The following is a 23,210-nucleotide window of genomic DNA, read 5'->3' as shown; positions in this document are numbered from 1 at the left end:
TGCAGGAATACAATGGATGTGTCAATGCTATTGCCAGTTAAATGATTCACTGTCCATTTCACCACACTCTCTGTAGTTCAGTCTTCTGATACATTGATTCAACAGAGAGACTTTCAAATAATATCATTCATATACCTTTATCTGTAGTAGGGAGCTGTCTGCTGTAGAATTAATGAGCTATTTTAAATATTTGAAGGTCATAACTAGAGGAAGTTTTAACAGTTTACCAGGGTATTCTAATCTTTAGGATAGCCTGTTGTGTACATACACTGTTTTTTGCAGATTAAGGGATAGAGTGTGACACCTAAAGTTTCACATATTTAATCTGTAACAAAGCTGATAAATACTTAGTGATATATTTTACAAATTATTTGCAATGGTTGATTGTCTTCCTCAGCTTTAAATGTTCATTACAAAATAACATTAGTCAAAATATTAACATTCACTTTACTAATGGCCATGAATCAGTTCACTAGAAAAACAGTAAGTATAATTTATCTGTTAAATGATCTTGTTTTATTTTTAGATCTTCAAACATAAAGCTAGACAAGATAATGAAAGAACTGGATGAAGAGGTAATATTTTTCTCCCCTGAAGATGCCTTAATTGGGTAAAGGGTGGAGTTAGGAATAGCACTTTCATGATTCTAAGATATTTTTTCTGTGACTAAAAAATAATTGTTCTGTGTTCCAGTTTGAGACCTAATGATCATGTTTCAATACATAACATTGGGGGATTTCCTTACTTTTTTATTTGTAGTCATTTACAAAAACTTTTCTTTCTGTTAGTCATGCTGATTTCTGTTTACTTTGATAAATATTTTCCTTAGTCTTGCTTGTTGCAAGTTTTCTGGAGTTTATCAAAGTCAATTACTACAAAAATGCAGATGATTTTCTATTGAATCCTTCTCTTGTCTCTTAATAATTTTAGTAGTTACTTTGGATATAATTGTACTAACAACAATTTTTCTAGTAATTGTATAAATTTGTCATGTAGAAGTTAAAAAAGCTGTCTTTTCTGAAAACCTTTCCAAGGAAGCTAGAAATTCATTCATTTGAAACAATCAGTTTCCATGTGTAATTAGTTGCGGAGATCATGCAACTGGTTTAGCGATCATTCCTTAAAATGTAAGTATAAAATACCAATTCTTTGAATTTTAGGGAAATCAAAGGAAGAACTTGGAAACAGCAGTGTCTCAGATTGAGAAGGAAAAGGTGGTATTACAACATAAAATAAATGAGTACCAAAGAAAATTTGAACAAGAGAATGAAAAAAGACGTAATGTGGAAAATGAAGGTATGCAATATTGTCCAAACGTTGACACTGAGGACATACATTATGTGTTTTGGGGAGTAATTTAGTGTCATAGTATCTTAAGTGTTGTGCAACTTTAAGATTTGAAAAGGGATCTTTTCAAATTACGAACACAGATTTTTTTTTAACAGAGGTTTTTTTTTTTTATTATTTTTAAATTCTGTACTCTGCAGCACTGTGCTGTGTTGGTCTGCAGGCACAAAATTCGACATAAAAATATATATAAGAAGCAAAAAGTCAAAAAAACCTATCAATGCAAAACAATATTTTGGAGCATGTTTGTGTGAAAAAACAAGAATAAAACCCTAAGGTTTTTATAGTATGCTATATTAATGGTGCAATTTCTCTTTAGTGTCCACACTAAAAGATCAGATGGAAGACTTGAAAAAAATCAGCCAGCATTCACAAATTTCAAATGAGAAGATAACACAGTTACAAAAGCAAGTACGTTGTTTGTGCTCCTTGTCTTCATTATTTCTTAGATTTGAGCATTCAAATGTAGCAAAACTGGCTCCATAGTCTTTATATTTGAGAATCTTTGTCTGGTTTACTTTTACAGCTAGAAGAAGCAAATGATTTGCTGAGGACAGAATCTGACACAGCTGCAAGACTGAGAAAAGGCAACACAGAAATGAGCAAGTCGTTAAGTCAGGTAGAATCACTGAATAGAGAACTGCAGGAAAGGTGCAGAGTTCTGGAAAGCACAAAACTGCAGGTGGAGAAAGATTATTATCAGCTACAAGCAGCTTTGGAGTCAGAACGAAGGGATAGAAGTCATGGATCTGAAATGATTGGAGAACTACAGGGTAATTATTCTGAATTTATACCTTAGCAAAAAAAGTTGTGATAACCTTTTTTAAGTGAAGTAGAATTTGGTCGTGGGAGGAAAGCCAACCTGCAAAAAGAAGGTGTGACTGAACAATTTCTGAAGATTGGATCTGGCTTCCTGATCATGTTGAGCAGCTCTTGGGAAAGAGAGAGAGAGAGAGTATCAAAATCAAAGAGTGTCAAACACTGATAGTGAGTCTGGGGCTGTCCTGACCAAAAGTCTGAGTCCAGTGGTGCTAAAATATGAAGAGCTGATGCAGTGCTAGAGAAGATGCAGCACCGTCTTACTGCCTTGTGCAAAAGCCAAGTTGGTATATCTTGGACTTGCTCTTCTTTCATGTGTGAAGAAGGCTATTATTTTGTTAAATTGCATTTGTTTTCTTTTATGATGATTCTACATTACTTTTACAAGTAAGGTTAGAGCACAATAAGGGATGCAGATACAGAATCCTTTTTTTCAGGATGATTAAAACTTTCTACTATTTGTATTGATTCTTCCAAAGTAGAAACTATTCAGATGCATTAGTTCATGCCTGTGGCTTTGCTAATGTACCCTGACTCTTAACTTTCCATTTTGAACCATCTGTCTGCAGTATTCAGTTTCCATGAGGTCCTTTTGATGAGGACTCTCCTTTCCCTACTAAAAGAGAGTGTGTAAGACAGACTTTTTACCAGGGTTGGTAGTGACCGGACAAGGGGCAATGGTTTTAAATTGAAGGAGAGTATGTTTTCATTAGATATAGGAAGAAATTTTTACAGTAAGGGTGGTGAGACCCTGGGACAGGTTGCCCAGAGAAACTGTTGTTGCCTTGTCCCTGGAAGTGTTTCAGGCTAGGTTGGATGAGGCTTTGAGCAGCAGGGTCTAGTGAGACTAGTGAGATTGGACTAGATGATTTTCAGAGATACCTTCCAAACCACAGGATTCTACTTAGTATTTCATATAAACTCTTATGCCACACAAGGGTAGATGCTGTGGGGTTTAAGGAATAGTCACTTTTCCCATGTCATTACGCTTAAAATCATGGGATGGTTATTTTTGGAAAAGACCTCTAAGATCATTGATGCCAACTATTAACCCAGAACTGCCAAATCCACCACTAAACCACATCCCTAACTGCCACATTTACACATCTTTTGAACACTTTCGGGGAGGTAATACCACACCTTCCATGGGGAGCCTTTTTCAGTGCCTGACTTCCCCATGGTCTGAGTCACTCTGAGTCACACTTAGGTGAATACATGTTGTGTTAGTACCCAAAAATCCATTTGAAATTAACTTTCTGTATAATGTGCCTTATCTACCCTTTAATGAAGTTAGCATCACTTATAGGTGCTTGTTCCATAGCCTAGCAGAACTTGGGTTAATGAAAGAAATTCTGAATATTAGATAATGGAAGTGATGGAAGGCAGGAGCCATTTTTGCATGATTAGTTTTTGTGAATTGTTACTCATGATGTGCATAAAGAGTGTCTAAAAAGTTCAGTTTGCTCTACAATGTATGGCCTTTGCATGCCTGAACATTTGAAGTATTTGAAATGTTTTATGGGCCCAGAAATCAATAAAAGTTGCAAAGACAATTGATCTAAATAATGTAACTAATATTGAGTGATACTTAATTTTTTGTGGCAGTTCGAATTACAGCTTTACAAGAAGAAGTAAAAAACATTAAAAACAATCTTGAAAGAGTGGAAGCAGAAAGAAAACAAGCACAGGATATGCTTAATCATTCAGAAAAGGTATGGTGAAATGATGTTGAGGTTGATGCTCTTTGTCAGCTTTTAACTATATTTTTAAATGTTATTTATGTTTCAAAGTCCTCAGGTAGTTGTTCCTTGTAGCATTGTGCAAGAAAATTGTGTTTGTCATTCATTATCACTGATTCAAGGATTCAATCCCACTGCCAGTAGCAAGGAATTTTTTTCTGCCTGCCTAACTATGACTGCAAAGACTTGCTTCTGAAAATCTATAAACTTTTAAAAAATCTGGTTTTGTTTTTGTGGGTTTTTTTGGGTTTTTTTGGTTGGTTTTTTTTTTTTTTTTTTTGGTGGGGGGAGGTGTTTTTTCTTTTTTAATCTTTACTGGATTTTAATTTGACTGGATCAGTGCCAGGCAGGCTTTTTAATCAACTTTGGTGCGGAATTTTTTTTCTGTCCTTCCGTCCTTCCTTCTAAATGTTCCTCTAACATCTCTGATCCCTTCCATATGATGGAAAAACAAGTTAACAGTAAGAGGAAATCCTACACCCTTTCTCCAGACAGACTGCAGAGTTAACTCTGTCTGGTGAGGTCAGGTAAAGACTTGCTGGGCTGTGTGGTCTGTGCAAATAAACCAGAGATAGAACAGCCTGTCAGGGAAGGGGACAAGCAATTCTAATTTGTTGTTATGTGAAGAAGCCATTCAAAGCCCAGTGCTTGTCTCTCAAAGCACATCTCCAGTGCTTGTTTGGTGAATTACTGTTAATGCCTGGCAATCCTAGCAAGGAAATAACCCAAATCCATCCAGGTAACAATAATTCAGATTCCTCTGTGCTCGAGGATGTCCCGTTTGTTGGTTGTATGTTTCCAGTTTAGGTGACTACCAATTATACAAATGGAGAAGTTTCCGTTTTCTTGCAAATTTGTAGACTACTGAAAAAAAGTTAGTGAAATTTTTTCCAGAGCACTGAGTATAGTTTTGGTCTGTTACTGTTCTTAGGTAAGCGTGGAAAATAACATTGATAATCTCTTGATAACAGAAATGTAATACTAAAAAAGGGAATAAAAATGTGATTCTTCAGGTATTACAGAAATCTGATCACTTTTTCCTTATCTTTAGGAAAAGAATAATTTAGAGATAGATTTGAACTACAAGCTGAAATCCTTACAAGACCGGTTAGAACAGGAAGTGAATGAGCACAAAGTGACAAAAGCGCGGTTAACTGACAAACACCAGTCGATAGAGGAGGCAAGATCAGTTGCAATGTGTGGTAAGTGTTTCCTGCAAGTTTCAGGTGAATACATAATAAAACATGTTCTGATTATGATATTTCAATACACATTGTGTTACACTGTAGTACTCTTGTACCAGTGTTTGATCCCTTCTATAAAGAAAATGTGTATTAAAATCTTAAAACATGAAAACTACACATTTTAAATTATTTTCTCTAACATGCTATTTCATAAAAATTGTTTTGTTTCTTAATGTTTTACATACCTTACTTTAAAGCCTTCCTTGGCTTCTAAAATGCTATTGAATCTTGAGATTCTGTCTAATGCTAAACAGAATTGAAAGAATGCATTATCAAGAGAAATGTCTTAGGGCATTCATTCCTAACTAATGTAACTGCATTGAAAATAACAGAGTTGTATTAGGCTTGTCTGAAGTGAAGTGAGAATTTTTTTTTATAGATGTATATCCATGAATCAAAGGTGTGTCTTGATTTTGTAATTGAGTATGTCAGGTTTTCCTGTGAAGGTCATCAGTACCTAAATGTGGCTTTTAGAGGTAACAATAATGGTAGCATTTTTTTTCTTTTGCTACTATCCATTCATGGAAATGGAACTTTGCCTTACGTCAAGAATCGGTGCTTTTTATTTCTTTCACTGTTTATCTTTCAGTTGTCATGATAATATTCCAGTGCTTTGAATGAAGAATGGAATTATTTTTATTTTTTTAGTGTTCCTTGTAATAATGCCAGGATCTTTTTTCTTTCAAAAAAAAAAAAAAAAAAAAGAAAAACAAACAGTAGAAAAGCTGAAAATCAAACGGCAGAAAAGCTTATATAGCTGAACAAAAAGGTCTGAAAAATATTAGGATATTTATGACTGTTTTTACAAATGCATGCTTGCAGATGCTATGTAATATTTTTTGTTATTTTTATTTCCTTAATCTTTTTTAGAAATGGAAAAAAAGATAAGGGAAGAACGGGCAGCAAGAGAAAAGGCAGAAAATAGAATAGTTCAAGCTGAAAAACAGTGTTCCATGTTGGACTTCGACCTGAAGCAATCTCAGCAGAAACTGGAACATCTTCTTCAGCAAAAGGAGAGACTGGAAGATGAAGTAAGTAAAAGGTTCATCACTAATAATTTTCTCTAGAAACAAGAAATTAGAGTTGAACTGAGAAATAGAAAATTTAAATCACTTATACTGAGCTCCTTATGTAATACAACTCTCAGTAGAATTGAGGATAGTTGTTGGCCTAAGTAGGTTTAGGTAATTTCTGCTTGTTTCATAACTCTAGCATGTCTTCCATATTTGAACTTCAATTCAATATAACACTTTTTTTGGTGTGTTTTCTCTTTTTCTAAAGAAAAAAAATCTGCTTGTGAATTTGACTGTGCAGTCTGATTGATGTGGATGATTTACAGGTCTGAGTTTGTGTTGTCTAGTTTGCATTCTTTCCTTTTGTTCAAGGAAATGCAATTAGAATATTGAGTGTGAAAACTAGGTACTAAGAATAATAGCTTCATTCTTACTTTTTCTTTACAGGACAGTGGGAATGAAGTTTATAACACCTTTCTTAGGGGTCACAACTCATGTAAATTAGTTTTTATGTACTTGATAAGCTGCATTTTTTTTTCTAGGGTGAGAAATTTTTAAGATCCGAAATCCATGGAGAGGTTTGCAGACAATTTAGGTTCCTTCACTTGTTGTCTTTCAGATAAGTTAAATTAGGGACTTGGAAATAACTAAAAATGGGAAAGCTTTATCATTCTGCAGCATCGTAGCCATACGTTCTAAGGGCAGCAGCTTTGTGTGAGATTATTGCACTGAAGTGTTTGGAGATTTGACATGTGTTACACAGTGTAGCATCTAGTCAGTGGTTTTTAATATAAAATAATCCATAGGTGAAACCTCTTCAGCCACATGCAATTGGTTATGTAGCAAAGGCTCCTAAATGGAAATATTTCTCATTTAGGTAAGGAATCTGACACTGAAGCTAGAACAAGAGACGAATAAGCGAATAATGGCACAGAATGAATTAAAGGCACAAGCTTTTGAAGCTGATAACTTGAAGGGTTCTGAGAAGCAGCTGAAACAGGAAATCAATACCTTGTTGGAAGCAAAGAGATTACTGGAATTTGAGTTGGCTCAACTTGCAAAGTAAGTAAAAACGTGAAGTAAAATGGAAAAAATTGCGTAATTATACATGTACTATTTTGCCTGTTCCTGCTAGTGAATAAAGTTCTCTGGAGCATAGGCATTTTTTCCTAAACTGAAAGAGTATTTTTAGCTGCATGTTATGATTCCTATGTAGCTGCCTGTTATGATTTCTATATAGCGTTCAGTGTTGGAATATTTTTGTTATGAGCTACAATTCAGAACAGTTCTTGGCTCACCATTCTATGTTAAGGCACACACACATATACATGATTGTATGTGTATATATATGTATATGTGTATATATATATATGTATATATATATGTGTGTGTGTATGTATATTTATATGTGTGTATATATATAGATATATGTATGTATATATATATGCCTTTTTTATTTGAATTACTTTTTTATGGATTGACTCTGATGCTACTTACTAAATCATATGGAGACTTTTAGTACATGGGAGTCAATAGTTCCCTTTCATTGCCTGATTCATTTTCTTAATGTTTCTTTATCTTAAAATGAAGACATTTTTCATTAATTAGACTTCTATCATATATTCTTTCAGCTGGCTCAATGTTTCTCCATTTAGAGTACTTCTTGGCTTCTAAATTACATACTGAAAAGATCATTGTTTTAGAATAAGAACTGTGTTAAATCAGAATTCTAAGATACAGCAAACTGTTGCTCTTTGTGAAGTCATATGTATGCAAATGGAAGATCATTGTAGAGTGCTGTTCTGGTTAGAAATTGTCTTTTGTTAGTAGCTGACTTTTTAAATGTTTCCCTTTTTTTTAATTTCTTCAAAGACAGTACAGAGGAAATGAAGGTCAGATGCGAGAGCTTCAGGATCAGCTTGAAGCTGAGCAGTACTTTTCGGTAAGACTTGTAAGGAATTGTGTGTAAGGAATTTTGACATAAAATCATTTAACAGTGAATAGTTGAAACTAAAATTGTTTTAATGCAAGTAACAGCCTTGCATAAATCAGCAGTTCAGAAAATCCTGCTTGAAATACAAACAAGGAGCAAAATATTAGAGAACATTAGATGTTGTATCTAAAATGTTGTTTTCTTGTTTGTCAAAGCTGACATTACATTGAGTAACTCTTACCTGAATTTTTCATCAGAGTTGTTCCCATCCTGAGATTAGAAAGGAGATGCTTTTCTGATTCAATTGCAAACTTTACAGAGAGTTGAAAATCTCCAAACTTACTGGAAAATAGCTCATGCTATTCATCTACCACACATACATTTAGGAACCCTAGACCCAGTAGCATTCTGCATGTATTCCTTATTCTAAAAATCTACCTTCTCTGCACCTGAATCGCTGAAGGACCTTACTGGGTACTCCAGGTGGCCAAAATGTGTATTTCGTAGATGTAGTTTGGTCTGTTTTGTCTCTGTGAAAAGAAGCAATAGGATAAAATTCTCTGTAACACCTGAACTTCAAATACATTTTTGAATATGGACAGACTCATTTCACTTTGGGAAATACTTTTAAATTTGGTTTTTCCTGGGAGAGGCAGTAAAAAATTTTGTTTACTAAACTGCATATGATTATCATTTCATTATCTGTTACAGAACCTTTTTCTGCATTTCCCTATGACGTACTGCTTATAAGAAGATGCAGAGCATTGTGTTTCTCAGTTTCTTCTTTTTTCGCTAATTTGTACTTAAATAAGACATCCATAATTCAGTCTGAATATTTACAGAAGTAGTTTACTGTAGAAGATCAGATTTTAACTTTCAAAATTACAGGTGATGGTAATAATAAAAATATAATAATAAAACCCAGAAGTAATTCTCAGCAGTAAGTAATTTACATAAATCGGACCTCAGCTGAATCACTTACTAAATTTGTACAGAAAAAGCTTAAGATTCTAAGAGAAAAAGTACATGGACACAAAGAGAATGCAACAGGTGAAAGCACAGAATGATGTTGGGCTTGTTGGATGAACATTTTGAGACAAGTGATGCTTCAAGATGCGGTTTTGCCCTGTTGTGTCTGGGAGACCTGTTCTGCTGTGTCACAGTGCCTTCTGTCTCTTTTGCAGCACCTGTATTTGTGCAGCTATGTAGGGAAACACACTAGAAAATTGAAAACTGATTTGATCATATCAGTTCCCTACCCAACAGAAACTGTAACAAAGCATCTGGGAGAGGAAGGAAGGAGGAAATTTCACTAATGGCAGTATTGGCATGTGTTGGGGTTTGACAAGTTCAAACTAAGTAGACTGAAAATGAGGAATTTCAGAATGGAATTTGAATAATGATTTTTTGTTATGCTTTCTTTTACAGACACTTTACAAAACTCAGGTTAAGGAACTGAAAGAGGAAATTGATGAAAGGAATAAAGAAACACAAAGAAAAATGCAGGATTTGCAAAATGAAAAGTATGCCCATTATGTTTCTCACATACACCTAAGTTTTTTCTTGTAATACTGTCTCACTCATGTATACTTTGAATCAGATCTAAGATGTTTTAATTCCTTTAGAAAAAGGCCTCAAAAGTGTTCCATAACACCTTGTAAGTGGCAAATACATAGGATGTTACCTATACTGACTCACAAAGCCAAATATGGTTATTAATATTTACTTTGGATATTATCATGTCTGTAAGAAGAATAATGACTTCTCTGAAAATTTACTAAGATTCAAAAATTTTGAAAAACATTCAAATTTTGGTTATCATCTCACCAACTTTTAAAATTTGATTATATTATCCTGATAATTACTTAATATATTTCTATAGTCGGTAAAATAATTTGAGAAAAAGGTAACGAAGTCTTTAAAATTTAGTATATTTCTGATTAGAGCTAAACTAGTTATTATTAACAACCATGAATTGTGATGTACTATTTTCTAAGGTATCAAATAAGAAAAATAAAATTTAAGCTTGTTTTTCCAGTTTCTTAATTTATTTTATGTTCTGAAGAAGGAGACTGTGGCCTTACGCATCAAGTACAGTTTCTTCTAAAGTCTGTGTCTCTTGTTCTGCCTGAGGATTGACATTGGAAAGCAGTCTGAAGGGCAGAGGTTATGTGCAGTGTTCATTTTGTACAGCAGTTTGGTAGGCTAAGAAAGGGAGAAAGAAAAGATGTTGTGCTAATAAATGTGGTGTAAATAAGGAGGAAAATATATGTGTCTCTGCAAGTTGTTCACGAGTGGTAACCAACATAAAGAAATGGGGAGGGAGGAGAAGGTAGGCAAGAGTTCCCTTATTCTCCTTGTGGTTATTTATTTTCTTACTTCTTTTTATAGATGCTTTGTGTTCTATTCCCTCTCTGTTCTCTGCAATCTTATGTTCATCCTAAACCTTTCTCACTTGGATATAAATATGGGAATTATGATAATGGGCAAATGTGGATTAAGTATCTTTTGTTGGTCCATTCTGTACATATAATTTAGTTTTATTTTCTGTTCCTCAAAGACAGGAGAATCCATATTGGTGTTTCATGGATGATTGAGATGTTAATGAAAATCACAGTAAGCTTGCTGCTGTAGCTTGTGTGGACCATCAAAAGATACAAGTGTACAGAATGCAGTTTTTTAGCTCTTGCTTTTCTTAAGAAACTAAGATAATGACCATTAGTTGAGTGGTATAATTTGGATTTGATAGTTTTCCTGAAAATTTGGAATGTTTTGCATAGGAAAAGGAAATCTTAATGTCCTTTTTACAGAGAAACACTCGCTGCCCAGTTGGATTTAGCTGAAACCAAAGCTGAGTCGGAGCGGTTGGCACGGGCGCTCGCTGAAGAGCAGTATTATGAACTGAATCAGGAGAGTAAAAAAGCTGCATCAAGGCACAGACAAGAATTGACTGATAAGGACATCATCATAAGAAGGGTAAATTAACTGTTATACCTGTACACATCTCTTCTGGCTGGAAACCAAAATTCATGGTTTTAATTAATGAAGTCCTGTTGTGATCGTAAGTGATAACTAATTAAGTATCTTAAGTTTTGGGCTCACTTGGAACCTTTGCATTTCATCGTGTGACAAAATTCACATGATGAATGTGAATTCATCAAAACAAAATATATTAATCTGAGCTGAAGCCAGAATGAAAGTCAAGTGAATGTCTATAATTCAGTTATTAAGCCTTTTGTATTTACTTCTTGTCATTGCCAAGTGTATTATTTAAATCTTGTAAATTTGTAGAGCTGTGTATTAGAGACTCTTATTGCAAAGTAACTTAGTCTTAAAAAAAAAAGCCACTTGAGATTCTCAAGTTTCACAACCCAAACCCCAAAATGTAATTTTTGAAGACGCTTTATAGCATAGCTTTTGAATGTTAATATGAGCTTGATAAATGTCTTTGACTGAAAAGTCTCAAACAGCAAGCCATATGTAGCATAGTTATTTTTTCATTGTTTTTTCCCATTTAGCATCAGCTGTGCATGTATTCTTAAAAATTCTGGGGGTGTAAAGTTCCAGGTGTAACTGAGCTTGGCTCAGTTGCTCAAAGCTTTCTGTTAATGCTACCATGGATATTCCATCTCTGTGAAAAGATAGTGCAAATAGTGTTTATTTCATGAATTTGCTTTTTTAAGCTTGAGATTTACAGAATACCACTATTTCTTAAGCAGCATTTAGAAGACTCTGTGGCATCAAAAGAATACCCTCTTGCCAATATATTTTTGGTTTCAAGTTTCTGATAATTTTGTCATACAAAACCTTTATTTCAGAATACAATTATGTCTGGTTTTTCACATGTATTTGTTAAGTGATCCTGGCTGTGGCAGTGAACATGGTCACATATTCAAAGTTGTTGAGGTTTTCCTTTCCAGCTTTCTTTTTTTTTGCAAGCTCTGTACATATTTACCTATGTCTGCTTTGTCTTAATCCAAATTTAGTTTTGTTTTTATCCTGATTTTCATGATTTATGCAGTAAGTTGTATAAATATGCATATTTTCATGATTAGCAGTGAATGCCTTGTATCTACTCTAAATTTTATGCTGGAGTTATAGCATCTGTCAGCTACTTTTTTGTCTGGGTTCATGGTATCAGGCCTCTACTTACTAGTTTTTCCAAAGTACAACAAATTAAAATTGCCACATTCCATAACTGACTATCTAACTCTGCTTAAGTTGATTTTTGTTTCCACATGACAGTGTTGTCAGTTCTGCAGTGATAATTTTTTTGTCTGGGACCAGGTGCATTTTGAGCTTTCTGGTAAATCAAAACAGCACAAGAATAGTAGCATTTTTTACAAGTTCACATAGGCAGAAGGTGTTCTAAGTAAATGGTTGTTATAGAATTAAGGGTATTTAAAATAATAGTATTATAGATAGTTTTAGAATTTATGTCAAATTCTTTATTCTAAAATGTGTTTCTTTTCATGTAGCTGGAAGAAACTAATAACACTTTAACCAAAGATGTTGATTTAATAACAAAGGAAAATACAGAAATCAGTGAAAAATTTAAGAAACAAGAGGAAGGTATGTCATATTTGGAGTTTTAATTTATCTGTTCTGAAGCATGCTTGAATCTGAAGCATATGTGAAGAAACAGGAAATGGAAGAAGACATTGCTGTTTATCTTCCATATTATTTTGGGCTTGCTGTTGGCTTTAGTATTTCAGCTTTGTGCCTTTCTGATATGTCCTTCTGGTCATTTTCTGTCATTGCAGTAGTGTTAAACTGGTAATTTTTGTCTTTGTAAATTGTATTTTGCTCAAAAAGGGAAACAACAGGACAACAGAATGGAAAAAAAGATGCACTTACAGAAGTTTAAAAGTTTAAACTTTATAGAAGTTTAAATTAAGTTTAAAAATAATTACCTTGTACTAAAATACCTCAAAATTGAATATTATTTTAACAGATTACAGAATGAAAAAAGAGGAGGAAATCAGTAATATTAGAATGCATTATGAGAAGAGCATAAGCACTGAAAGAACTCTGAAGACACAGGTACAACTTTTTATGCAATTTAATAGCAATTATTACTTTGCATTAACAGAAGTATTTCAGGTTTTTTGCCTTTGTGAGCTAACTCTTAGTTCCTTTGAAATCAAGCTTATATTCACCATGATGTAGAATATGCATTGTTAAATTTACATTTGAAAGAACAAGTTTTGATGCTGTATACTTTTCAGTATTACTTCAGTTGTGAGTAAGGGCTATTTGTGTTGGTGAAGGGATTTTTCTTTTAATCAGATCCTGTAACTAGAGGAACTGAGAAGTTTTTTTATGAAACATGCTGCATATGTAATTTTTCTTACTGGTTCTCCTTTTTCTTAACAGGCCGTCAACAAACTGGCTGAGATAATGAATCGGAAAGATTTTAAAATAGACAGAAAGAAAGCTAACATGCAAGATTTGAGAAAGAAGGAGAAGGAAAACCGAAAGCTCCAATTAGAACTTAATCAAGAAAAAGAGAAATTCAATCAGATGGTTGTGAAATACCAAAAAGAGCTTAATGAAATGCAAGCGGTAAAATAATTTAATTTTTTAATCCTACTGTGGAATATATATATACGCACACACACATATATATATGCACACACATATATGTGTGTGTGTGTACATGTGTATCTATAGGTATATATATATAGATATATCTATGTATATATATAGATATATCTATGTATATATATAGACATAGATGTAGATATGAGTTTTGTTTTCAAAATACTTGGCAGCCATGTTTTTGGTAACACAGTAACTATGTGTGTGTGTATAAATACAGCAACTAGCAGAAGAATCTACGTACAGGAATGAGCTCCAGATGCAGCTGGATAGTAAAGAGAGTGACATAGAACAACTACGAAGGAAAATCATGGACCTCCAGCAAGGAATGGATTCTACCAGTGTTGCCAGTCTTCCGACAGATGAAACAGATGGAAATCTTTCAGGTATGAGAAAAGCAACACTTGGCTGTGTTGCATACAAATAGTTCTGGAAGGTATTGTTTCAAACAATTTCTTGTTACTGCTTCTTAAAGTCTTCTGGCTGTCTACTTCTGTATCACATCTCCACTTCCTTTTTTTCTTTGTTTCTTTTTTTTAAATTTCATACCTAGGTTGCTTATATTTAAGACTTAATTTTTTCTCTCATCACACTTCCCACTGTATGGCTTGGTATTAGCATTGTTTATATGCACTTTTGAGGAAGGAGTGCCTTTACATCTCTTGTTTTACAAATACAGTGATTACAATGTGTAGTATTTGGTGAATAGAAGACAGGGCCAACACTTCTACAACATCATGGTTATATTTTATATCTTGAATGCAAAATTGTCTTGATCTTATCTCTTCTTATTCAGTCATGTAGCACCTCTGTGACAACTGGTAGTAATTGCTGTTGTGAAAAGTAATTGGAGGAATTTCCATAATAAATTTATGGTTGTATGATACTCTGATTTAGCAGTTGAAAATAAGAATATGCAATACAGCATAGCCAGCCATTTCCATGTATCAGTACCAGGCACTGTACTTTGAGACCCACTGTTAGACTGGTTAGTTATTTACCTCTCCCCTTCCCCAGAGTTTGAAAAGTGTAATCAGTTAGTACTTCCACATGATCCACTTCTGTGTCTCTCAATACAGGAAAAAAATTTAGTGTAATCAGGTGTGCTTGACAATTTCTGCACATCATAGCTAGGTATATCTTTTTTCTATATGCTTAAGTAATTTTTAGAATTCATTGTGAAGTTTTTAATATAATTTTGATAAGTCTTAATTTCATTGTAGAAAAATATTTTTAGACATACAAAACCAGAATACTATTTTGGGTATTTTATGACTTCAGTGGATGAGTAGTTAGATAAAAGTACATAGAATAATTTTAGTTGTGTCTTTTCCTGTTAATGCACTTCATGCTGCTCAATTGCCACATTCTAGAGTTTTTCCAGGAGTCTTAGAGTGATTGAAATTTCAGGTAGGTTATCAGTCTTAGTACATCTTTTGATGTAGTTACTCGTTTCTGTGTCTATTTATGTTTCCTATCTTCCCCTAGTTATTTTTAGATTTTTATTTTTAGTTAATACTGTAATGAATTTCATTTTAGAATAGATTTTTGTTCAGATAATAGTATAGTCTTTTTCTCTGCAACTTCCATTTTGTTCAAGAAGCCTTTGCATTCTGGTATTTGCTCTGGTAAATTGTCATCTTGTAAAGATTTTGTCTTTTGACAGCATCTTCAAGGCAAACCCCCATTGGAAATTCTTAGAATTTTTAGATTGGTTAAGGAACATTTTTTTTCTTAGCTGTCACCTGCTAGAAATTCCTTCTGGTATTTCTGAAGTATCAGTATTTCTCAGGAATTTTTCTCATAGATTCTCATTTTCAGTGTATTCCATTTAACAGGGATAAAACGGAAATCAGAAGGATTTTGCTTATTAAAGTGGATTTTTTTCTCCCCTCAAATTACAAATTGGAATCCACCCTTATTGTTTTTAAGTGTCTTGTAATTGAAGAAGATTGTGGCTCATAATTTTAGTAGAAAATTTCTGAACTCTCTTCAATTGAGATCTTTAGGGTTTTTTCCTACAGCAAAACAGACCAGATTTATTCTAGTCAAAAGAGTAGTTTTGAACTTCCTCACTTCCCTTCTCAGCCATTTTCATTTGATGGCTGTTGTGTATTACATGGAAAACATAAATGCTTCCATCTGGCTGTAGATACCTTCCCTGCTTTTTTCTTGAGGGCAGTAGTGTGTCAGTATGACCCCATTGTGTCCCAGACCTTGGATGGACTGTAGGAAAAAGCTCTTTCTTTGTCTGCCTCAATAAGGAGGGTTATTTTCAGTTTTACCTCTGGAGATGTGTGCAGTCAGGCTTTTGGCTGCATAATCCGTTGCTTCCATTTTGGGGCAGAAATTTCAGTCTGTACAAGATCTTTTCAAGTCAGCTGGTAATTCCCATTGTTATTTAGAACATGGCAGTTCTGGTGTTCTTGGGTGAGGTGTCTACTTGTTAGCCCTCAACTATTTCTTTTTTGCCAGCTTTTCAATTATCTTCTCTTTTTTGCCCTTTTTTCTACATATGCCTCTGAATTTTACTACAGTTGTCCTGCTGGTTTGATACAGGTAGGACCTCTAATACATATTATTAGGACTTATCTAGATTTAGATCATGTCCCTACATGCTGCTTTGGTTTTGTTTTTGTTTTGTTTGACTGAGTTTCTGGGTTGATCGGGATCTGAATAAGAAGCAGTTTGGTAATTAAAGGAGATTAAGTGACATTAGTGTAGTCAAATTTCACACACTTGTCAAAGAGCTAAGCAGAGGGTGAAAAACCAGTGCAGGAGCATTTGTAAAGATGACAAAGAACCCAGCCAGACTTCAGAATAGAAATAACCCATGCCACAGAAAGAGGAAATTATCCAGCACATAGGTTTTTTCCTGCCAACCAGGTAATTAGTGTACAAACCAGAAGGTGACACATTACAGCATCTCATTTGCTGCAGTTTTGTTGTGTGATGTTGATTGTCTTCAACTGTGTGCCAAGTTCCCATCACTCCCACAACCCAAACACGGCCATTCCTTCAGAGCACCTTGAATAGCAACTTGTTTTTAAGGGCTGGATGGGATGAGTGGTCAATAGCTGGTGCACCAGTTCTAAAGGCAAAGACCCTATTAAAAATTTTTTTAGCAAATAAATGGTTGAATTCTATAATAAGTAATTATAGTATGATTTATTCATTTCCCTGTCAAAATAAAAACATCACCAGGGGGGAAAAAAAAGATACAAAATAATAGAAGCATGTATAAAAGAATGATTCCATGGTCATGATTCTGGCAATGGGCAGTTTTTGGTTTAATTGAGAAAAAATTTTATATTTTAAAAATTTAAAAAAAAATATCTCTATTTAGAAATAGACACAGAGAAATCACATGATAACACACTTTACAGCTGCATTTCTCTTGGAGCTGTTTTCTGTCTGCCATTGGCTTAAATATTCCCTCAAATTTTGGTAGCTGCTAGGACAATTTATACTCTCCCAAGGTGGGGATTGGCCCCTTTACACAATCCAGGCTATTCTCAGGCTCTTGCTCACTTACATGGGAAAGATTATGTGGATGAAATTTTTTCCTTGTATTCAGTTCTAGGCATGTTTTGTAACTCTCACTTCTGATTATTGATTCAGATAGCAGCTCATATCTCAGTTGGTGTCCCCAGTGTTAACAGAGTCCTTGCTGAAACAACTGAGGTATTTGCTTTTAAATTATGCCTTTGGAATGACTCTTCCTCCTGGCTGGATTTAGGGAGTCTTTATACTTGCATGATTGTAAACAAAATTCTTTTTTGCCAAGACAGAACACAGTCAGGAACATGAGGGTTTTTTCTCGTAATTTTTACAGGGCACTTAACCTGTTGTGAATTGCTCCTTTTCATCTGATTGGCAAGATCATTTAAGCAATTAAGCTGCCCTACAGGTTTAGCTGCAGCACATATTTTACAGCATATGTTGTTATGTTTTGCACAAAGATAAGGTGAAATAATAAATGTGTGGGGCACTTAAGCGGCAGTTTTATTGGACTCAGATAAGACTTCCTGAAGCAGCCTGAATAAACCTGAATAAACCCCAAAGAGAGATCCAGTCAGAAATCCTTGGTGCAATCCACATGAAATTATAGTAGGACAATCTGCAAAAGGAAAAATCCAAATTGGAAGAATGGAAAGAATTAGCAAGATAGTATCTACAAGTTTTTGGTTGCTGTGGAAGACTCTTAGGAGTAGGAATTCTTGAGCATTGGAAAGAGATGCTCTGCTGTTCCTGAAAGCACCCACATTACTTAGCTCCATAAGTCTCATAAACACGTACAGTCATGGTTGTCTTGTGTGATTTTATTGAAGTCTTACTGTTAGCACTGCTATCATACTGAATCCCTATGAATCCTGGTAGTCTGGATACTAGCCATGAAGATGTTTGGAATAGAAATCTAAATTTAAAATACATACAGAGATAACTATATGATCTGTAGCCTTTATGGAATTCTTTCTTCACATCCTATTCAGATATTTTTAAGGCCTATCTTAGACTTTCTAGATTGCAAATATGAGGTATCAATTCTGGTGTTTTTTCCAAAATACAGAGGAGTTGTCAGGCAATAGTTTCGAGCCTATTTTTAAAGACAGGAATGGAAGATTCTTTTTTAAAGTCTAGATAGCCCATATTTTCTTAATTACTTAATCAGAACACTCATAAATATTAGTCTTCCGGATCAAATATTTGTGAAATGGCCAGATGAGCATTTGCAGTTATGCTAAGTCTGTCAAGAGAAATGAAAATGCGCTATAAATATTACTTGAGAGGAACCTTTGTGGTGAGGTTGGAATGAAGGAGCTCATCTATCCTTTCAAGAGTACATTTGGTTCCAGACGAATTTTAGCTTTGTTGAAAAGATGGTCAGAAACTGTTACTTTCAACTACAAGATGTTATTCACAGCTCAGAAATCGTCTCTTATTAAAATAGAATTTGCTCCTTAAAATAGATTTGTTGTAGACAGAAAAGAATGTTGACAGATTCATTTGAAATACCTCACTTACTTCCTACTTCTTTTGAAATTGTTTTCAGAACATGCTGAAGCAGAAGGAAACCTAGAAAAACTTATACTGTCCCTATAAGCATCTTTTAAAATTCATCATCATTGGATCTTTTCAGATTTTCATATGCCACAATTTCAACAGAAGCTTTCTTTTCTTTTTTTAACAAGTCATCCTTCCTATATTCCTTTTGAATTACACTTTTCCATACTTTGTTTTTTATTAGCAATTCATCACTTTGTTTTGCAATGAAAACCTGAGTTCTAGGATGTTTCTATAATTTCTAAAAATGGAAGAATCTTCTCTTAACGTAAAACTTAATCAAAGTATTCAAATCAAGGTAAACATATCTGTGAGGCCTGTAGACCTGAAGGAAATAGGTTTTGTTTTCCAAAGCTGCTGAATATCAATAACTGGGGAGAGGCTGGGATAGCAGAGGAGGTAGGCTTGGGGGTGTGGGGCCCCTTACCCCCCAGTCCCCACAGTTCTTATGCAGATGTGAGAAGGCAGGGAGCTACAAATTTCCTTCATTTCTCTGGGAAGTTTTCTTACAGGAATGAGTTCTGCTAACATGATTTTCTTCCAGTTGATCTCAGTAGTTCAGTGGCCCTCCAGTATTTTGAAGCTATTCTCTGTGGAGAAATGATTCCATATGCCTAAGTGTAGTCCATTTCTAAATATTGCCTGCTGTAAGGTAATGTGGGAAGGGCTTTTACATGCATCATTGTAATGCCTTGCTAGGCTGTCAGACCCATTGTAATTCTGTATAGCTAAGCACATGGACAGTAACTTTCATACATTTGAATCCATTTCAGAACTTGCTGGGTTACACCTCACGAAGAGTAATTCCAGAAGGACAGAAGGAACCAGTAGCTCCTCAGGACATAAATAGTTGTGGAGAATGTTTTAGAAAATTTTAACTTAAAGTTTTTGAAGTTTTCAGTGCTACTATAACCTTCCTTCATAATTTTAAATTTTAGAAGCCACTCTCAGTTAGCTGGAAGGGCTTTCTAAATCAACAGTCCACGTGAGGCAGAATGCTACTTTTTCTGTGGCCCTTTTTTGTATCATGCTAAATTATTTCAGTAATTTAATGGTGGGAAAATAGGGTATTACATTTCTCTTTGGATACTTTTTCACTGAAAATTTGAGTAAAACACTTGTCTCTTATTCTTTATATCTAGTTGATTCTTCCTGCATTCCTTATTTAATTATCTCCTATGCTTATCTTCTGTGAGTAATGGGACACCCATGTAGCTTTGCTTGCTCTTGTGCTGTCTCTCCTTTTTTTGTTTCCTGTGGAAAATGTGGATCTGATTTATTTTACTTCCTGCATCTTCCTGCTGAGTATTTTCATACAGCCCCTCTGAATGTTAAATCATGTTTACATTGAAAATCTCCTAATTTAAACTGTAATATATTTTCAAAGCAAAGTCTTTCCTGCCTGGCTCTTTGCAAACTATTTACATACAGTGTTAGATGTTGGCATCAAGGAAAACAGCTTTACTTTTATTGTGCAGTAACTGTGTAATCAGATGTTGGCTTGTGATGAAGCATGAATTAAATGCTTATATCTTCATTTCATTTAGCTGTGCTTTTTATTCTGCATTGCTGAATAGGTAATTGCCCATTATTGCATGTAGTACATCTTCCTTTCTAGTGGTAGTTTGCTTTTGTGCTATTCTGCTTTATTATTATAAATACACAAAATTATTAAATATGCATTTTTTAAAACCAGAATCAAGACTTGAAGGTTGGCTTTCAGTACCAAACAAAGGAAATATAAGGCGGCATGGCTGGAAGAAACAGGTACAGATGCCTTTTTTTCTTTCTTCCTCAGTTTCCTTGGAAAAGCTTCTAGGCATGTGGTGAATTGGTTTTACAACTCGTATTTAAGAAACAAACAAAATAATTAAGAGTAATTCAGTGTATGTACATTATTGAAGAAAAAAAACCCCAAGAAAATTCAAGTTCAGTATGAAACCTTTAGTAATGACATTGTGCAAATTTGCAAGAGGGGAGGAAATGCTTTACAATGAGCATCTTGGAACCATTAAAAATCACGTTTCTTCTTTGAGTAAGCATCTTTATAATTCTGTTACTGAAAAAGAACCTCTTTGTGCAACTTGGCAGCACAGAGTAGGGAATACCACACTTAAATGTTCTGAAGGTCATGGAAGAGTGCATCACACTGACTTACTACATATGATTTCCAAGGATGTTTCTGTCTCCCTTACCTTTAAAATGATAGGTTTCTCTTAAAAATAATTGATTTACTCTCAGAAATGGGATCTCTGTGACAGAATTCCCACTCCAAGCAAAGCAATCTTGTTGTGCCTCTGCAAGGGTTATGATCTGTTTCTTGAAACATCCAATATTCAAATTGAGGTACTTAGAACCATTTTCTGATTATCTTTTCTGGCTTTTCAGTTCCACCCCTTTTATCATCTTTTAGAACAACTAAATACAAAAGTGAACCTGGTCTCTAGAATTTTTTTCAATTTTAAAAGCTAATTGTATTAAACAGTTTCTTTTCCTTCATCTTTATATTCAAAGACTGCTACTGGGAACTACTGAGTTATTAATCACACTTTTGAAGTAACTTCCTAATTCTTGTTGAAAGGTATTTCTTAAGTGCTTCTATTTATATTCACATTTACAACAGCCGGAAATGATTCCCATAAAATTTAAAGGAGAAGGGATTCATTCCTGTCAGAGAAGCACTTGAGGGTTTGTGTTGAGTCTTTAGCTGCTGTGTTCCTTCTTTGAAGTACTGCTATTTTCAGTGGGCTTCCATGGCCTTCTTTATACACTCCAAGTGTTGGAGTTCCAGACCTGCCTATTTTTACATCAATATCAGACCTTGGTGATTTGTCTGTAAGTTAAAACCACCGCCTATTCTGGCTTGCTGGGAGTGAATGATGAGTTCTGCCCTATTTCAACTAATGGCCAGTCCCCTTTCCCCCACCCCTTTGAGTAAGGAAGAAACAAAAGCAGAATTTATGGCTTAACAGTTTACTAAAAGCACAAAGCAGGACTAAGACAAGCACAATAAAACCAGCAATATTAATAGCAAAAGTATACAGAAAGAGATGGTGCTTTACCCACAAAAAAGGTGTTCACCACCAGGAGTAAAACCAAATAGCAGATGTTCCTGTAGATCTGTTTGATTGCTAGGGCTGCTTGAATCCACTTGTTATAGAATTGATGATGCCTGGCACAAATCAGGTAGCTTTGTTCTGTTCTGGATTATATAAAATACTGTGTCGTTTTTCTGTCAGGATGCTTCTAAGTACCCTTTTGTGGTTGTTTTGTAAAAATTGAGATTATTTTTGCATTCTCTGACAAATGAAATTCTAAACTGCTAATAAATGCAGCTTCTCCAGTGAAAGACTATCAGAATTTCTTCAGGCATGCCCAGTATAGGCATATTTACTTGCCTCAAGATATTTTAGGCAGTTAATCCATTCCTTTCCAACACTTCCCTAGTTTGAATGTACTCACACTTTGGAGGAATTTGAGCTGCAGATGGATGGCTCAGTCACAAAATAAATTGTACTGATAAGGTTCCTTAACTAGCTGAGGCTCATATCAGTGAGTCACAGTAGTGAGGGACTGTGTTCACTCAGATGTGCTTCTGTTGCCTGAACTGAACTGCACTTGTTTCAGCTGCTGTTGTAGCTGAAACAAGCTGGCAGGTGGTCAGCCTCCTCAGGTGTTTCTCTTCCTAATTCTCCTGCCGTTTCAGTTTTGTGAAAGTGAGAGGTATATGCAACCTCAAATATAGATTAAATTAAAGGAAAAGCAAAATCATATTATGAGTGTAATTGGATTGATGCCTGAGTTGTTACAACTTGAGCTGCTGCATTTCTCTCTCAAATGTCAGTAATACTAATGGTTTTGCCCAGTGCCCTCTGACTTATTTAGCTTAAGTTAGAAGAGAGCGAGTGTGGAAAACTTACTTGAGAAAAAACATTTGTTACTCCTAAAGCTAGCACTGAAATTGATTACCCTTATTTTTATCTGGAGCTTCATTTCATCCCCAGTGAAGGTGATAAAATATCCTTCAAAAACCATTGTAGAACAGAACTACTGTCAGAATATTTTTTTATATGTTCACAACAGGATATTGACGCTGTTGTACATAACTTTTTTTTGTGAGGTTAAGTTGTTCTTTCACCAAGGCTTATCTATAGTGTGATAATTGAATTCCTTTACAGCCAGAATTTGCATTTGTGATAGTTGTCATCTGAAGGGCTTGCTCTGATCTCTGAAAGGTGAAGTGCACACTTCAAAGATGAAAAAGGCATTAGTTTTCTATTGGAGTGGATAAAGGAATTGAAGTACAATCTTTTTCTTCAATGGGAAAAATCACAAGAGGTTCACACTTAGTGGTTACTGAAGCTGATCAGGCTTTCTATTAAGGAATTGTGACAAAATGCCCTTTCATGGCTTTTTAAAGATGCATTTCAGTAGTTGAGATTTACAACTG

The 23,210-nt window shown here is 34.6% G+C and overlaps 1 protein-coding gene across 7 annotated transcripts in view; it reads left to right on the top strand.

Moving 5' to 3' along the window:
• Positions 1 to 23,210, top strand: part of ROCK1 (Rho associated coiled-coil containing protein kinase 1) — an 84,103-nt gene that overhangs the window by 51,501 nt on the left and 9,392 nt on the right. For 2 of the 7 annotated variants that reach the window (XM_058022310.1, XM_058022302.1), the window contains exons 13-28: positions 527 to 575; positions 1,161 to 1,296; positions 1,667 to 1,758; positions 1,874 to 2,120; positions 3,772 to 3,878; positions 4,957 to 5,107; positions 6,020 to 6,180; positions 7,040 to 7,224; positions 8,035 to 8,104; positions 9,524 to 9,618; positions 10,906 to 11,071; positions 12,574 to 12,667; positions 13,050 to 13,138; positions 13,472 to 13,660; positions 13,917 to 14,082; positions 20,457 to 20,527. In XM_058022310.1, coding sequence (XP_057878293.1) covers positions 527 to 575; positions 1,161 to 1,296; positions 1,667 to 1,758; positions 1,874 to 2,120; positions 3,772 to 3,878; positions 4,957 to 5,107; positions 6,020 to 6,180; positions 7,040 to 7,224; positions 8,035 to 8,104; positions 9,524 to 9,618; positions 10,906 to 11,071; positions 12,574 to 12,667; positions 13,050 to 13,138; positions 13,472 to 13,660; positions 13,917 to 14,082; positions 20,457 to 20,527 — 2,068 coding nt within the window. Of the gene's footprint in view, positions 1 to 526; positions 576 to 1,160; positions 1,297 to 1,666; positions 1,759 to 1,873; positions 2,121 to 3,771; positions 3,879 to 4,956; positions 5,108 to 6,019; positions 6,181 to 7,039; positions 7,225 to 8,034; positions 8,105 to 9,523; positions 9,619 to 10,905; positions 11,072 to 12,573; positions 12,668 to 13,049; positions 13,139 to 13,471; positions 13,661 to 13,916; positions 14,083 to 15,069; positions 15,322 to 16,233; positions 16,923 to 19,902; positions 20,437 to 20,456; positions 20,528 to 23,210 lie in introns of those variants that run through there. The other 5 variants (XR_009114357.1, XR_009114356.1, XM_058022323.1 and 2 more) reach the window with 5 other exon arrangements.

The sequence above is a fragment of the Melospiza georgiana genome, chromosome 1 (assembly GCF_028018845.1).
Source record: "Melospiza georgiana isolate bMelGeo1 chromosome 1, bMelGeo1.pri, whole genome shotgun sequence".
Taxonomy (NCBI): domain Eukaryota; kingdom Metazoa; phylum Chordata; class Aves; order Passeriformes; family Passerellidae; genus Melospiza; species Melospiza georgiana.
The sequence above is the reverse complement of the archived record's forward strand: the minus strand, read 5'-3'. Positions and strand labels throughout refer to the sequence as shown.